The sequence below is a fragment of the Mandrillus leucophaeus genome, unplaced genomic scaffold (genome assembly GCF_000951045.1).
Source record: "Mandrillus leucophaeus isolate KB7577 unplaced genomic scaffold, Mleu.le_1.0 Scaffold458, whole genome shotgun sequence".
Classification (NCBI taxonomy): Eukaryota; Metazoa; Chordata; class Mammalia; order Primates; family Cercopithecidae; genus Mandrillus; species Mandrillus leucophaeus.
In genome coordinates, this window is record NW_012104898.1 from 311,669 (window position 1) to 328,952 (window position 17,284).

Consider the following 17,284-nt stretch of genomic DNA (forward strand, 5'->3'; position numbering starts at 1 on the left):
CATGGGTGCAGCTGGAAACCATCATTCTCAGCAAACTATCGCAAGAACAGAAAACCAAACACCACATGTTCTCACTCATAGGTGGGAATTGAGCAGTGATATCACTTGGACACAGGAGGGGGAACATCACACACCAGGTCCTATTGTGGGGAGGGGGGTGTGGGGAGGGATAGCATTAGGAGATATACCTAATGTAAATGACGAGTTAATGGGTGCAGTACACCAACATGGCACATGCATACATATGTAACAAACCTGCACATTGTGCACATGTACCCTTGAACTTAAAGTATAATAATAATAATTTTTTACAAATGCTCATGGGTGCAAGATCAGACTTGACCTAGAGGCAGAAGGGAAGGAGGCTTTGGAAGGAGACAGTGGTGTTTCAATTAGAAATTACTTCGTGTAATCCCAGCACTTTGGGAGGCCTAAGCAGGAGGATCGCTTAAGGACAGGAGTTTGAGTCTGCAGTGAGCTGTGATCATACCACTGCACTCCAGCCTGGGTGACAGAGTGAGACTTTGTCTCTACAAACATTTTTTAAAGAAATTACTTGGGAACTATGTGAGGAAGTATCATATTCGATCAATTGGTAACTCAAGTGACTTTTTTTCCTGGAAAACCTCTTGATTCCTGCAGTTTCCTCCATTCACTTTGCCACTGCCCTATCCATGCCGCCACCAGCTCCGCCCTGTGGCAATTGCCACTGCTGACTTCTTCATCCTGATATGCCTATCTTACCATGCCCTCCTGTTTGTTCTCTGAACTGCCGCCAGCATCATTTTTCTAAAAGAAAAATCTAATTTTGATCATCTCAGTGTAGCGTCATGAGTAGTCTGAGTGACCTGACACCACTTTACACTCCTCACCAAATCTCGTGTCATTCCCAGCCTCTCCTCTCTATGCTCCACGATCATCTCTTGAATGTGCCTTGCTCTGTCTTCCCTATGCTGTCTTTTCTCCTAAAATGATGCTTCAACCCTACTTCTCTGGCTCTCTCCCACTTGTTGTTTCTTTCAACTTAAAGGTCACTGCTCTTGGGAAGACTTGAATGAATGCAATCCTCCAAGGCTGCTGCTCTAAGTGCTCCCCTCCACTGGGATGGGCTGGAGCTGGCTCTGGAGGGCCAGTTGTCAAATTTTCAGTATTCTGCAAACTGATTGCTACACAAAGTCATTCTTAAAATTTTAATTACATAAACTTGCAATCAAATAAATTTTATTAACATCAAAACTAACAAATTCATCCCTATTTTTTACATTTTATTATTATCTTTGGTCTCAAGGTTATTATGCCCACTGTGTCTGCATGCTAGAAATGCTATATTATGATGAACTTCTGTGCATCTCTTCCAAACTCCACATGAAGTGATATCATTTTGGTAACTAGGAACTAGCCAAGGTGAGATTATTTATACAACAGATACTGACAAATGCTGCAAGTCAGGGCTCCCTGCTCCTCAGAGTCAATTTACTAACATTTACCAGCACACAACTGTCCTTTATGCTTCTCTTCCCTCTCCTTACACATCATAAAGCTTATTTCTTGAATTATGGCTATCATCTAATATATGATAGCCTCAGTAAGGTGAGAAACAATGTATTTCCATCATGTCAACATGCTATTAATGAAAATTTGTTGCAGTCATTACGTCTGGTTTATATAAGCCACTGAAATTATGACAAAGCAAAGCCCCTGGAAGGTTAAATAAGGAACGTGGTTGATAACCATGCAATCTTCAACAGCTAGCTCAGTGGGCATTCAATAAATATGTGCTGGATGAATTCATGATGAATGAATGAATGAATGAATTTCTGAAAAGAGTAATATTCCTGCCTAGGTAACACTGGTTCACTCTGCATAAGGATGCTGGATAGCCGGATGGGGAATCAAAAGGGGAATAGAAAAGTCTTGGAACCACAATATGCTGTACCAGAAAGGAACTAAGGCAGGAAATTAAAATAAACTTCAAGAGGAAAAATTCAAGTTTCTCTAAAACGAAATTAGAAAACCAACAGCCAATGGAAATAGCTTCACTTTGAAGCATTATATACTCTAAAGCAGCAATATTATGTCATTTTCCAGTGCAAATAACTGATAGAACCAGAAAATAATAGTTTTACCTGGACGACTGGAGTATCTGAGCATGGCACTCTGTGTCTTGGCTTCCCCAGCGGAATTTCTGGCCATGCACTGATAGACACCTTGGTCTGACTCTCTGGTGTTTTGGATCATGAGTGTGCCATCATCAAACATATTAAGTCGAGTATCATCTTCCAAATCCAATGAATGACTGGAAATATATGTTATACATGTATATTATTTAATTCCATTCATGTTTAAAACTCTTAACAAGACTGAGAATATAGTACTGTATAGCTATGTTTCATGTCTACCCAATTTGTTAAATTTATTTTACCTGAAAACTTTTAATTATTTCACTTTAAATCCTAGTTATCTTCTTCCTATTTCAAGATTACACCCTGAACAAAGACTGTGAGTCACCATTTGATAGAGGGAAATGGGGTTGAGATGTTCTGCCTTCCTGAGTGGCATGAATTTAGACACTGAAGCAAACACTCCCATATGACAGACACTTCAGCACATTTTTATACATCTGAATGCCCATTTTTCAGAAAAGAAATCACCAGATGGTAATATGTAATCCTTTTACCTCCTTCCATGAGTCATTCAGTATTCTTTCATATTTTGTTAAAGTGTAAAACAAATATTCCTATTCAAACCAGCATGGGCTCAAAGCCAAGTAGAATTATATGACTGAGCAGTAAATAACATACCTACCTACCCAGTTGTTGAATATCAGGCCCCTTTCTTTAACTTGAACCATTTGGATACACTAGAAAAATCCCATTTATCAATTAAGTGCATAATCCATTGAGTGCAAGTAGGTTCAGATGTGCAACATCATATTACATCAATAACCACAAGAAAGGGAGTGCCTGCATGAGTTATTTTTAGCAAGAAATGCAAAGCTACTGACACAGAAACATACGTTAGAAATTTTTACAGATTTTTTTTCTGGCCAAGATTTTTTTTCTTTAAAATATTTAATGATTATGTATGAGAAGGTATATAGATTTTCACATGTGTATGCTTAGTACTAATGAACGTGCTAGGCATAGACAAAGGAAATCTACTCTCCTCCATTTTCATCACTCAATACATATTTATTAAACACCGGCTAGATGTCACCCACAAAAACATCATTCACAGAGAAAAAAAAGTCCAGTAGGAGAATCCCATAGTTCTCCCTCTAATTTGTGTATTTGTTTTATAAAGCCAGGTAAACATTTTCCCACAAATTTCAAAATGTACCCACACTAAAGAATAACAACCTATTCCCATATAGGTAAAAAGAGTAAAGCTTGTTAAAGAGATGAAGAAATCATCATTCTTATCTAACCATTTTTGTCATGAAAGATAAGAAAGAAACAGACAATCGTCATATTTCACTTTTACGTTGTAGAGCAGAATCACAGAGTGAAGGCAGGAAAGATGGAGACAATCTGATCTTCTTCAGCTGTTGGGTGAGAAAAGCCCAATGTGAAGAAAAAGTACCAATTAGCCAAATAAGAAATTTGAGTTGTCATTTTTGAACAGGTTAGTTTCAGAAAAAGCAGGCCCGCTTTTGAATAGCCAGCAATGCAAGACAAAGGCAAGAAAAGGAGAAAATGGATGCTCCTATCCATATCACCTGTGAAGTTTCTCAGTATAAGTAGCATGGAACAAACATCAGAAAGAATTTTTTTTCAAGACCGAGTGCAGTGCCTCATGCCTGTAATCCCAGCACTTTGGGAGGCCGAGGCAGGCAGATTGCCTGAGGTCGGGAATTCAAGAAATAATATTTTTTCTTAAAGTGCCCAATTCAAGAGGCTCATTTAGTATTAAGCAATTTAATTATTTTAAATGCAATTCTAAGATTATCTAACACTGAACCCAAATAAGACTACTTGCAAAGGAATATGATAAATGATGAAATCACATTTTTCAGAAGATGATTTAAGTTCCTGGAATTTTGTTCCAAAACTTTGCAGCCCAAAATTTCAAAGGCTACCAGATATGTATGTGCTATCTATCATCTGGCTACACAATGCAATAGAATTCACCAAGATTTATTATGTTAAAAATGATATAAAACAGGCAGTAGCACATTACACCCATAAATTCAAAATGCATCATTCCTTTTCCTAGTAATTTCCCTCTTTGTTCATAACCTCTTCATTATGCTCATAAAACTTGTTTGTTCATGAATCATAATGTTCCTTCCCAAAAAATCAAAGTCTTCATGTTTCAGTATATTCCATTCACATTGTCACTTTGATGCAAATAGCAATCATATGTAAAAACACAAAGGTTTGCAGAAGTAGAATATATGTGAATATATTCTATTTTTCTTGAAAATGTATACATAAACATATTTGATTTAATGAAGACATACAAATAACTTCTATTAAGGTGTTTCATTACAACAATCATTTGTTAAGTGCTTTCTAAGAACTAGGTGTTGTAGCTAGATAGCAGAAATATAGATAAATAAGTTATCACCACACAAATTAAAATCATCTTCTACAGACATACACAATGACTCACACCTGTGATGCCAGCATGATGGGAGGCTGAGGTGGGAGGACTGCTTGAGGCCAGGAGCTTGAGACCAGCCTGGGCAACATAGTGAGACCCTGACTCTAAAAAAACCTAAAAATTGTCCAGATGTGGTGGCATAGGCCTGTAGTTCCAGCTACTTGGAGGCTGAGATAGGAGGATTGCTTGAGCTCAGAAGTTCAAGCCTTCAGTGAACTATGATTGTGCCACTGAACTCCAGCCTGGGCAAAAGAGTGAGACTCTGTCTCAAAAAAACAAAACAAAACAAAACAAAAACAAAACCAAAAAACTCCACATAGAAAACCACCATCAACCACAAATTATAGTATAGTTGTAAAGTTTGCTTATAATCGACCAGAACTATCAATCATATTTACCATGTTTAGAATTTGAATTTATCTAGAATGGCCTAAATTTCCATAGCTAAACCTCAACATTAAGAAAAGTGTGGAAGACAGCCAACTAGATGCAGCCAGGAAGCCCTTCTCCCACCAAGAGAAGCCAAAATATTGAAAAAGCCATCACACTTTAAACAGATCTTTTGAGGGAAAACACTGATGATTGCTAGAGGGGAAACGCAGACACTGACGCTGAATAGGGTGGAAGCTGGGAAGCCTGCACAGATTCGCCAAGTGCCAAGACCCATTCCTCATCCTGATCAGGTCCTAAGGAAGAGGTGAGTGAAGGAACTGCAGGGCACCACACCCCTGCCATGGACCTCTGGGATCCTAGCTGCAAGAGATCCCATGACCCCCATAAACATTTAAATTGGTGGGGGAAGGCAGCGACAGAGCTTGAGCCTGCGTGGAGCCCAGGTTTTACACATGGGGCAACTCCAGCAAAATGTGACCATAGGTACCCGTGCCCCCAGGCTCTCCACTTTGCTCTGAGTCACTCTAGCCCCTGTTGACTGCTGGGTTGGGATACAGCAGGGCTGCCTTTCCTACAGGACTGGGGCCAATCTGATCTGCATGCCACCTTGTCTCTGGACCCTCCCAAGGACCCAGCCTAGCTGGTCCCATAAGAGCATGCATACAACACAGCCTCCACTGCCCAGCCTGAGTGCTTTGCCAGCAGCCTGAGAGCACTACAGCCTCCCCAGCACAGCCAGTGCTTGACCCCAAGGGGCTAAAGGACAAAACCACAGGCTCAATCCCAGCCCCCGAGGGTTCAAGCACACACACAATTGAAGGATATCAAGCTGAGATCTGTGACCAGAGATTGATCAAGGGAGGAACCCCCAATCTCAGAACACTGTGAAGAGTGAGATGCAGATTTGTGTTCTGGCACAGGAGCTGGGTGTGCCTCCCTGCCACAGGGCTAATATGGGAAGGATGTGGCCTTTCTGCTAGCCACAGCCTCTGCCTGAGGGAACTCCATGGCCTGAAACACCTGACAGCCCAGCCATCTGGGTGCAGAAGGCTTGGGACAAACCCAGAGGATCGAGTAAGCTATAGGGCAGCCACCAGGAGACCTAGTCAAGGAAGCACAACCTGGGCAGTCCCCGCAGCCATCTGCTGGGCAAAAAAACCCAAGCTGTGGGCACTACACCAACTGCATAGCCAAAACAATTCCACCGTGTCCTGGGTCCTCTGCCCTTGACCTCCTACACAAACACCACCGATGGACATCACAAAGCACAGAGGACCAGTGGGTCACTAGGGAGTTGTGAGTCTCCCTATCCTTTGGCTCAGGTTTCCCCTAAGAGTGACAGTAGCACAGCCTGTCAGGGCTCCTCTGGGCCTAAGAAAATGTAGGTGTGTCAACAGTGATCGGAGGGGGCCCCACAAGGCCCAGGAATAGACTTGGCAAGGAAATATATCTCTCACTCCCTGTCTCTCCCACCCCAGAGCACTGCAGCAAACAAGAACAAGCTGAAATAGAAAAGAAGTGCACAGCTGAGGAAGAGTCTGTCTGTCAGCCCTTACTCTTAAGCATCATCTACTGAGCTGCAGCCTGAAATACACCACCAAACAAAAATTCTTTCAGCACGTATCACCCATGAAACACAATGCAAAAATCTAGCCACAAATTAAGTACCCGCACAGAGCCTTGATATTCGGAAAGCACACAGAAGCAAAGTCATGCAACTATATTCAACATACACCACAGTTAAGATCTTAAGGGAAATAAAGAACATAAAAACAAAAAAGCCCCATACAAATGACAGCAACTTCAAAGAGATAAAGAAACACCAGCCCTCTCGAATGTGTAAGAATGAGTGGAAGAACTCTGGCAATTAAAAAAGTCAGAGCATCTTATTACTTCCAAATGATTGCAGTGACTCGCCAGCAATGGATCCTAACCAGATTGAAATGGTTGAAGTGACAGACATACAGTTCAGAATCTGGATGGCAAGGAAGCTCAATAAGATAAGGAGAAAGTTGAAACCTAATCCAAGGAAGCCAATAAAATGATCCAATAGTTGAAAGATAATGTAGACATTTTAAGAAGGAACCAAACTGAACTTCTGGAATTGAAAAAGTCACTACGGGAATTTCATAATACAGTTAGAAGCCTTAAAAACAGAACAGACCAAGCAGAGGAAAGAATCTCAGAGCTCAAAAACTGGTTGTTTGAATCAACCAAGTCAGACAAAAAGAGAGAAAAAAGAATTAAAAAGAAGGAATAAAATATCTGAGAAATATGGGATTACGTAAGGAGACCAAACCTACAATTCATTGGCATTCCTGAGGGAAAATGAAGAAGAGTGAACAACTGGGAAAATACATTTGAGAATATAGTCCACAAAAATTTCCCCAGTATTGCTAGAGACATCAGCATGCAAATTCAAGAAATTCAGAGAATCCCTGTGAGATATTATACAAGATGCCCCCAAGACACACAGTCATCAGATTCTGTGAGGTTAACGTGAAAAAAAAACAAAAACAAAAACAAAAAAAACTTACGGGAAGCTAGAAAAAAGGGACAGATTTCTTACAAAGGGAGCCCCATAGGGCTAACAGCAGACTTGTCTGCAGAAGCCTTGCAAGCCAGAAGAGATTGGGGACCTATTGTCAACATGCTTAAAGAAAAGAAATTCCAAAAATTTTCTCCCATTCTGTAGGTTGCCTGTTCACTCTGATGGTAGTTTCTTTTGCTGTGCAGAAGCTCTTTAGTTTAATTAGATCCCATTTGTCAATTTTGGCTTTTGCTGCTGTTGCTTTTGGTGTTTTAGACATGAAGTCTTTGCCCATGCCTATGTCCTGAATGGTACTACCTAGGTTTTCCTCTAGAATTTTTATGGTATTAGGTCTAACATTTAAGTCTCTAATCCATCTTGAATTAATTTTCGTATAAGGAGTAAGGAAAGGATCCAGTTTCAGCTTTCTACTTTTTGCAATCTACTCATCTGACAAAGGGCTAATATCCAGAACCTACAAAGAACTCAAACAAATTTACAAGAAAAAAACAAACAACCCCATCAAAAAGTGGGCAAAGGATATGAACAGACATTTCTCAAAAGAAGACATTCATACAGCCAACAGACACATGAAAAAATGCTCATCATCACTGGCCATCAGAGAAATGCAAATCAAAACCACAATGAGATACCATCTCACACCAGTTAGAATGGCGATCATTAAAAAGTCAGGAAACAACAGGTGCTGGAGAGGATGTGGAGAAATAGGAACACTTTTACACTGTTGGTGGGATTGTAAACTAGTTCAACCATTATGGAAAACAGTATGGCGATTCCTCAAGGATCTAGAACTAGATGTACCATATGACCCAGCCATCCCATTACTGGGTATATACCCAAAGGATTATAAATTATGCTGCTATAAAGACACATGCACACGTATGTTTATTGCAGCACTATTCACAATATCAAAGACTTGGAATCAACCCAAATGTCCATCAGTGACAGATTGGATTAAGAAAATGTGGCACATATACACCATGGAATACTATGCAGCCATAAAAAAGGATGAGTTTGTGTCCTTTGTAGGGACATGGATGCAGCTGGAAACCATCATTCTTAGCAAACTATCACAAGAACAGAAAACCAAACACCGCATGTTCTCACTCATAGGTGGGAACTAAACAATGAGATCACTTGGACTCAGGAAGGGGAACATCACACACCGGGGCCTATCATGGGGAGTGGGGAGGGGGGAGGGATTGCATTGGGAGTTATATCTGATGTAAATGATGAGTTGATGGGTGCAGCACACCAACATGGCACAAGTATACATATGTAACAAACTTGCACGTTATGCACATGTACCCTACAACTTAAAGTATAATAATAATAAATAAATTTTTAAAAAAATAAATAAAAGCTTATTAAAAAAAAAGAAATTCCAAACAAGAATTCCATATCCAGCCAAACTAAACTTTATAAGTGAAGGATAAATAAAATTCTTCCCAGACAAGCAAATGTTAACAGAACTGGTTACCACTAGAAAAGCCTTATAAGAGGACCTTAAGGGAGTTCTAAACATGGAAACAAAAGAATGATGCCTACTACCACCAACACATATTTAAGTACATACCCCATAGATAGATCCTATAAAGCAACTACACAATCAAGCCTGCCAAACAATCAGCTAAACAACAAGATCAAAACATCACATATCAATATTAACCTTGAATGCAAATAGTCTAAATGGTCCATTAAAAAGGCACAGAGTTGCAAGTTGGATTTTTAAAAAGACCCAAACTTTTGGAGTCTTCAACAGACTCATCTCACGTGTAATGACACACAAAGGCTCAAAGTAAAAGGATGGAGAAAGATCTGTCATGCAATTGGAAAACAAAAAAGGGTGGGAGGTTGCTATTCTTAAATAAGATAAAATAGACTTTAAACCATCAACTATAAATAAAAGGACAAATAAGGGCATTACATAATGAGTTCAATTCAACAAGAAGGCAAAGAAATTCTGAACTTAAATTTGACAGTTGACCAACTAGACTTGATAGCTACAGAACACTTTGTCCAATAATAACAGAATATACATTCTTCTCATCTGTACATGGAAGATGATCACATACTTAGCCATAAAGCAAGTCTCACTAAATGCAAAAACATCAAAATCATACCAACCATACACTCAGACACAATGTAATAAAAATAAAAGTGAATATCAAGAATAGCTCTCAAAATATGGAAATTAAACTACTTAATCTTGAATGACTTTTGGGTAAACAACAAAATTAAAACAGAAATCAAAGAATTCTTTGAAATTCATTAAAATAGAAACACAACACACCAAAATCTCTGGAATGCAGCAAAAGCAATGTTAAGAGGAGAATTTATAAAGCTAAACGCCTACATGAACAAGTTAAGAAAGATCTCAAATTAACAATCTAGAGGAACAACAACAACAACAACAACAACAACAACAACAACAAAAAACTAGAATAACCCCAAAGTGAAGCAGAAGAAAAAATATAATTGGCTGGGCACACAGTGGCTCATGCCTGTAATCCCAGCACTTTGGGAGCCTGAGGCAGGAGGGCTTTTTGAGCCCAGGAGTTTGAGACCAGCCTAGGCAAATGTAGAAAGACCTTATATCTACAAAAAATGAAAATATTAGTTGGGTGTGCTGACATGTGCCTGTAGCCTCAGCTACTCAGGAGCCTGAGGTGGAATGATTGCTTGAGCCTGGGAGGTCAAAGCTACAGTAAGCTATGATTGCACAATTACAATTTAGCCGATCTAGCCCGGGTGACAGAGTGAGACCCCATTTCTAATATTTTAAAAAATCAATTTTTAAAAATGAAATAAGCAAAATCAGAGCAGAACTATATGAAACTGAGACACAAAATCCATACAAAAGATCAATGAAACCAAAAGTTGGTTATTTGAAAAGATGAACAGGATTGATAGAACATTAGCTAGATTAACAAAGGAAGAAAGAAATTAAACAACTTAATCCTGAATTTCAAACTGTTGTAGTATCATCTTTGTCATTTCTGATTGTGATTATTTGAATCATCTCTTAAACTAGGAAGAAACTGAAACCCTGAACAGATGAATAATGAGTTCTGACACATGGGCAAAGGGAGGGGAACATCACACACCAGGGCCTGTCTCGGGGTGGGGAGCTAGGGGAGGGATAGCATTAGGGGAAATACCTAATGTAGATGATGGGTTGATAGGTGCAGCAAACCACCAAGGCACATGTATACCTATGTAACAAACCTGCACGTTCTGCACATGTATCCCAGAAAGTAAAGTGTAATAATAATAATGAGTCTGAAATTGAATAAGTAATAAAAATCCTACGAATCAATCAAAAAAGACTTGGACTAGATGGAGTCACAGCCAAATTTTACCTCACATACAAAGAAGAGCTTGTGCCAATTCTACTGAATCTATTTCAAAAACTCAAGGAAGAAGGATCCTCCCTAGCTCATTCTATGAAGTGAATATCACTCTGATACTAAAATCTGGCAGAGGCACAACAAAAAAGGAAACCATGGGCCAGCATCCCTGATGAACATAAATCCCAAAATCCTCAACAAAATGCTAGCAAACTGAAGCCTGCAGTACATCAGAAAGTTAATTTACCATGACCAAGTAGGCTTTACTCCTAAGATACAAAGTTGGTTCAACATACGCAAATCAATACGTGTCATTCACCACATAAACAGAATTTTAAAAAAGTATATGGTCATCTCGGTAAATCTGGAGAAAGCTTTCTATAAACTCCAACCTTCCTTCATGATTAAAAAAAAAAACCTCAACAAACAAGGCATCAAAGGAACATACCTCAAAATAGTAAGAGCCATCAATTACAAACCCACAGCCAATATCATACTGAATGGGCAAAAGCTGGAAGCATTCCCCTTGAGAACCAAAACAAGACAAGGATGTCCACTCCTATTCAACATAGTACTGGAAGTCCTAGCCAGAGCAATCAGGTAAGAGAAAGAAATAAATGATATCCAAATAGAAGAAAAGGTCAAACTATCTCTGTTTACTGATAATATGATTCTATACCTTGAAAACCCTAAATCTGCCACCAAAGCCTCCTTGAACTGATAAAGGACTTCAGTAAATTTTCAGGATACAAAATCAATGTATAAAAAATAGTAGCATTTCTGTACACCAATAATGTTCAAGCTGAGAGCCACATCAAATATGTAATCCCACTTACTATAGTCACAAAAAGAAAAAATATCTAGAAATATATCTAACCAAGTAAGTGAAATATTACTACAAGGAGAACTACAAAACATGGTTGAAAGAAGCCATAGATGACACCAATAAATAAAAAAGCATTTTATGCTCATAAATTGGAAGACTCAATATTGTTCAAATGGCCACACTGCCCAAGGCAATTTACAAATTCAATGCTATTCCTATCAAAGCACCAATGCCATTTTTCACAGATTTAGAAAAAAAAAAAAAAACTATTCTAAAATTCATACGAAACAGAAAAAGAGCCTGACTAGCCAAAGCAATTCTAAGCAAAAAGAACAAAGCTGGAAGTATCACATTATCCAACATCAAGCTATTCTACAAGGCTACACTAAACAAAATATGGTGCTAGTATAAAAACAGAAACATAGACAAATAGAACAGAATAGAGAACCCAGAAATAAAACTGCACCCCTACAGCCATCTGATCTTCAACAAAGTCAACAAAACTAAGCAATGGAAAAGGATTCCCTATTCAATAAATCATGCTGGGAGAACTGGCTATCCATATGCAGAAAGATGAAACGAGACCCCTATATATCTCCATATACAAAAATCAACTCAGGATGGATTAAAGACTTAAATATAAGACCTCAAACTGTAAAAATTTTAGAAGAAAACCTAAGAAATACCCTTCTCAACATCAGTCTTGGCAAAGAATTTATGGCTAAGTCCTCAAAGCAATTGCAATGAAAACAAAAATTGACAAGTGGGACCTAATTAAACTAAAGAGCTTCTGCACAGCAAGATAAACTATCAACAGAGTAAACAGACAACTTACAGTCTGGAGAAAGTACTCACAAACTACACATCTGACGAAAGCCTAATATCCAGAATCTACAAGGAACTTAAACAAATCAACAAACAAAACACAAATGACCCTATTAATAAGCAGGCAAAGTACAAGAACAGACACTTCTCACAGGAAGGCATACAGGCAAGTAGCAAACTTGTGAAAAAAATGCTCATTATCACTAATCATCAGATAAATGCAAATCAAAACCACAATAAAATGCCATCTAACACCCGTCAGAATGGCTTTCATTAAAAAGTCAAAAAATAACAGGTCTTATTGGGGTTGCAGAGAAAAGCTAATGCTTCCACACTGTTGGAAATGTAGATTAGTTCAGCCACTGTGGAGAGCAGTTTGAAGACTTATCAAAGAAGTAAAAGTTGAGCTACCATCCAACACAGCAACCCCATTACTGGATACCAAAAGAGAAATAAATCTTTCTACCAAAAAGACCCATGTGTCCATATGTTAATTACAGCACTATACGCAATAGCAAAAACATAGAATCAACACAGATTCCTATCAATGGTGGATTAGATAAAGAAAATGTACTACATACACACCTTGGAATACTATGCAGCCATAAAAAATAATGGAATCATGTCCTTTGCAACAATCTGAATGCAGTTGAAGGCCATTATCCTAAGTGAACTAATATAGGAACAACAACGACAACAAACAAATACTGTTTGTTTTTACAAATATTCTCACTTGGAAGTGAGAGCTAAATATTGGGTACATATGGACGTAAAAATGGGAACATTAGACACTGGGGAATACGTGATGGAGAGGTAGGGAGGGAGATAAGCATTGAAAAACTACGTATTTGTTACTATGCTCACTTCTTGGGTGACGGTTCAGTCATATTCCAAACCTCAGCATCATATCATATACCTTTGTAACAAGCCTGCACTTGTACCCCCAGAATCTACAATACAAGTTGAAAAAGAAACAGAAAAGTCTGGTTGGTTTTTACATCTCTTTCATCAAGTCATTGTCTTGCTCAACATCTTCTAATGGGTCTCAAAGTTTGTAAACTGAAAGCCCAAGTCATTAGTTTTGCCATTATTATTTAATCTATTTCTATTTCTCCCCAAGGTAAAACCTTAATTCTTACAAATGTGCTCTACACACTTTCCTGAAACTAACCTTCATTTATTTTCATTCTGAGTTTTTAATTATTCTTTCTTCAGCCTGGAAGGTTTCTCTCATCTTTGAATCTATTCAGTTATTCTAAAACTACTTATTAAGTGCTGGTAATCATTTCATTTTCCTACTGAGAAGCATAAAGAATCTCTAAAATTATCTTGACAAATGACTGTTTTCTAAAATTTGTTTAAATTATAATAAAAGGAAGGGATTTTCATGAAATCGATTCTTAGCTATGAGTTGAGATTTTGTGTCTTTGTGTCTTTTGTGATCAATGTTGATAAGTGTTCTATAACTGCTTGAAAATATAGTATGTTAGCTTTGTATATAGTAGATATCATCAGTGTTCTAAGCTATGTTTAGATATTGCTACTAATTTTTGTTCCTAATCTTTCTGGGAAAGCAGTATTAAAATTTCTTGCTATAATTGGATTTATGTAAATATATCCTTATAATTCTCTCAATCTTGTTTTATTCTTCAGCAGCTATTTTGTTAGGTATATAAATGTTCATGAATTTTAAATTCAGGTAAATTACAATTTTTATCATTAAGTATGATCTAATGATATGCAATTACACTATAATATTCTTACATCATCCTTATCTTGATCAGTATAACTTAGTTGATATATTTGTTTACCTATCGACCTTCCACCTTTCAGTGTCATAATGTTTCAGATATACCTCTTATAAATAGCATATAGCTGGATACTAAAATTCAATATTATGTCTTCAAATAGACTATTTATTGTTTTTACTAATATGTTTAAATTTATTTCTGATGAGTTATTTTATATTTTCTCTTTCCCAAGCCTTTTCTCTGTCTTTTTAATCCATCCCCACTTCCATTTTGTGTATTGATCCAGTTTTCTTTATCCACTTTTTTTCTTCTCCTAGTGTGGAAGGATCTTTCTATTTGTTAGTATTTCATCTTAATTGTTAACATGCACTCTTGACTTAACAGAATTCACAGTATCACTCTCCACCTAAAAAATGAGGCATGTAAAATAATTTAATTATTTTCTCTCTCCTTATAACTCTTCTATTAATATTGTCTAACATTCTACTTTTTCCTTACTTTAAAGTTGTTCAATCCTTAATTTAGTAATCTAAGTTTATTCATATTTATCAACATGTTTAAAACTTTCTTTGTTCAAATTTGCTTTTTGCAAATCACATCTTTCTTATTGGATCAAATTCTTACTTACTGAAACACATCTATTTGTAGTTCTTTCATCAAATATTCCTGAATAAAGCTCTATTCTTTGCCTAAAAATGGTTTTATTTTACCATGTGAGATAATTTAGCTGGATGTAAAATTGAAGGAAATCAGTTATTTTTCCTTAGCATCCTAAATATATTTCATTGTCTTCTGTCTGACGTAAAGTTTACTGCAAGTATAATTGCTGCACATTTGAAGGTAATCTGCAAATTACTTGTGAATGAAAGATTTTTGTCTCTGACTTTCAATGTTGTGATCACAATGAAGAGTACAGATTTATTTTTTAAATCGTATTTTGGAATCAATATACTTCTCATTCTGAAATTGTGTGACTTTTTTATTTCTGGATAATTCTATCGTTACCTTTTCAAACGTTTCCTTTAGCTCACTCTTTCCTACCTGCCTTTCTGGAACTCCTACTGGATAGACACTAGACCTTTGCGTTGTAGCCTCCATGTCTCATAACCATACTTAAATCTGTTTATTCCCACATACCTACTTTCTAATCTTCCAATTCTACCTCTGGTTGTGTCTAATCAGTTTTTAATCCACTCATCTAAGGACCCTAAATCCAGGCCCTCTCAAGGGGAGTAGACAAGAATAATGATAATGAAAGGACAGATGGGTGGGTAGCTTCTGAGTTAGGGTATTTTTTCTTACCCTAGTTCATGTCGAACAGATGTTTGTTTCAAATTATTTGCTATACCACACTTTATGCTCCATGCACTTTCAGGATATATATTATCTTTCTATAAAAAATACTCAACAGTAAATAATCAATAAGTTAATAGTTGCTCATGTTAAACATGTTAAACATTTCTTGTCATAAACTCTTCTCTTTCATCTTTAATTTTTTAATATAAAATGATTAACATTTTAACGAACATTTTTACCCATACTTTTTTTTCTTTATTCTATTCTTTCTTTTTAGATTTCTTTGTTTTCCTTTCAACTGCATCTTAGCTTCTTTAGTCACTATATTTGAAACTTTTATGTCATAAGTTAAAATAGGCAATGTGATTTTTTCACTTGTTTCTTTCTAAATACTAGTGAGTATCTTTGTAACCTCGAACACATCATTTTAAAATTTAAATTGTAAGAAGGCAGAAAAAGCAGTTTTAAGACATTACAAGCAGTGATTTCTGTTTCTCAAGCACACTTGAGCAATCTCAAGATGGAAATAAATTGAACACTTCTATCAATTGAAATCTTTCTCATGGGCTAGATTCCAGATTTAATACTATTCATAATTGCCTTCTATATAAGTTATTTTTAACCTATACTTACTAGACTTTTTACAAGAATTTAAAACACATGGCTTAGTTTCTGGCTACAATTATAAATCTAAATTATATGCAAAAAGCAAAAAAAATGTATAATATGTTTTAGAATATTTTATACAGACAAGCAAAAAGAATCAGAGTTGATTATACACGTGACAAAAGAAAATCAGTGAAAGTTTGTACAAGAATTGAAGGGACACGTGAAAACCATGCTAACTATCAGTAACATAACTAATGATAATATAATTATCCAAGTGCTATCATTGAATTATATTAGGTATATAGTGCACTTTATGTTTCTATTTTACTTTAACTAACAGTTCAGTTTTAAAACAGATATATAGACCAATGGAACAGAACAGAGGTCTCAGAAATAATGCCACACATCTACAAATATCTGATCTTTGACAAACCTGACAAAAACAAGCAACTGGGAAAGGATTCTCCATTTAACAAATGGTATTGGGAAAACTGGCTAGCCATATGCAAAAAACTGAAACTGGACCCCTTCCTTACACCTTATACAAAAATTAACTCAAGATGGATTACAGACTTAAACGTAAGACCTAAAACCATAAAATCCCTAGAAGAAAACCTAAGCAATACCATTCAGGCCGTAGGCATGGGCAAAGACTTCATGACTAAAATACCAAAAGCAATGGCAACAAAAGCCAAAACTGACAAATGGGATCTAATTAAACTAAAGAACTTCTGCACAGCAAAAGAAACTATCATCAGAATGAAAAGGCAACCTACAGGAGAAAATTTTTACAATCTATCCATCTGACAAAGAGCTAATATGGAGAATCTACAAGGAACTTAAACAAATTTACAAAAAAAAAAAAATCAAAAAGTGAGCAAAGGATATGAACAGACACTTCTCAAAAGAAGACATTTATGTAGCCAACAAACATATGAAAAAAAGCTCATCATCACTGATCATTAGAGAAATGCAAATCAAAACTACAATGAGATACCATCTCATGCCAGTTAGAATGGTGATCACGTTTAACTTTTTAAACGTTTGTTTTTACTATTTAATTTTATACTCACAGGTT

The 17,284-nt window shown here is 36.7% G+C and overlaps 1 protein-coding gene across 1 annotated transcript in view; it reads right to left on the reverse strand.

Moving 5' to 3' along the window:
* The window catches only part of PXDNL (peroxidasin-like), a 560,917-nt gene that overhangs the window by 162,063 nt on the left and 381,570 nt on the right, over positions 1–17,284 (reverse strand). The window contains exon 9 of the mRNA XM_011994460.1: positions 2,127–2,296. Coding sequence (XP_011849850.1) covers positions 2,127–2,296 — 170 coding nt within the window. The remainder of the gene's footprint in view (positions 1–2,126; positions 2,297–17,284) is intronic.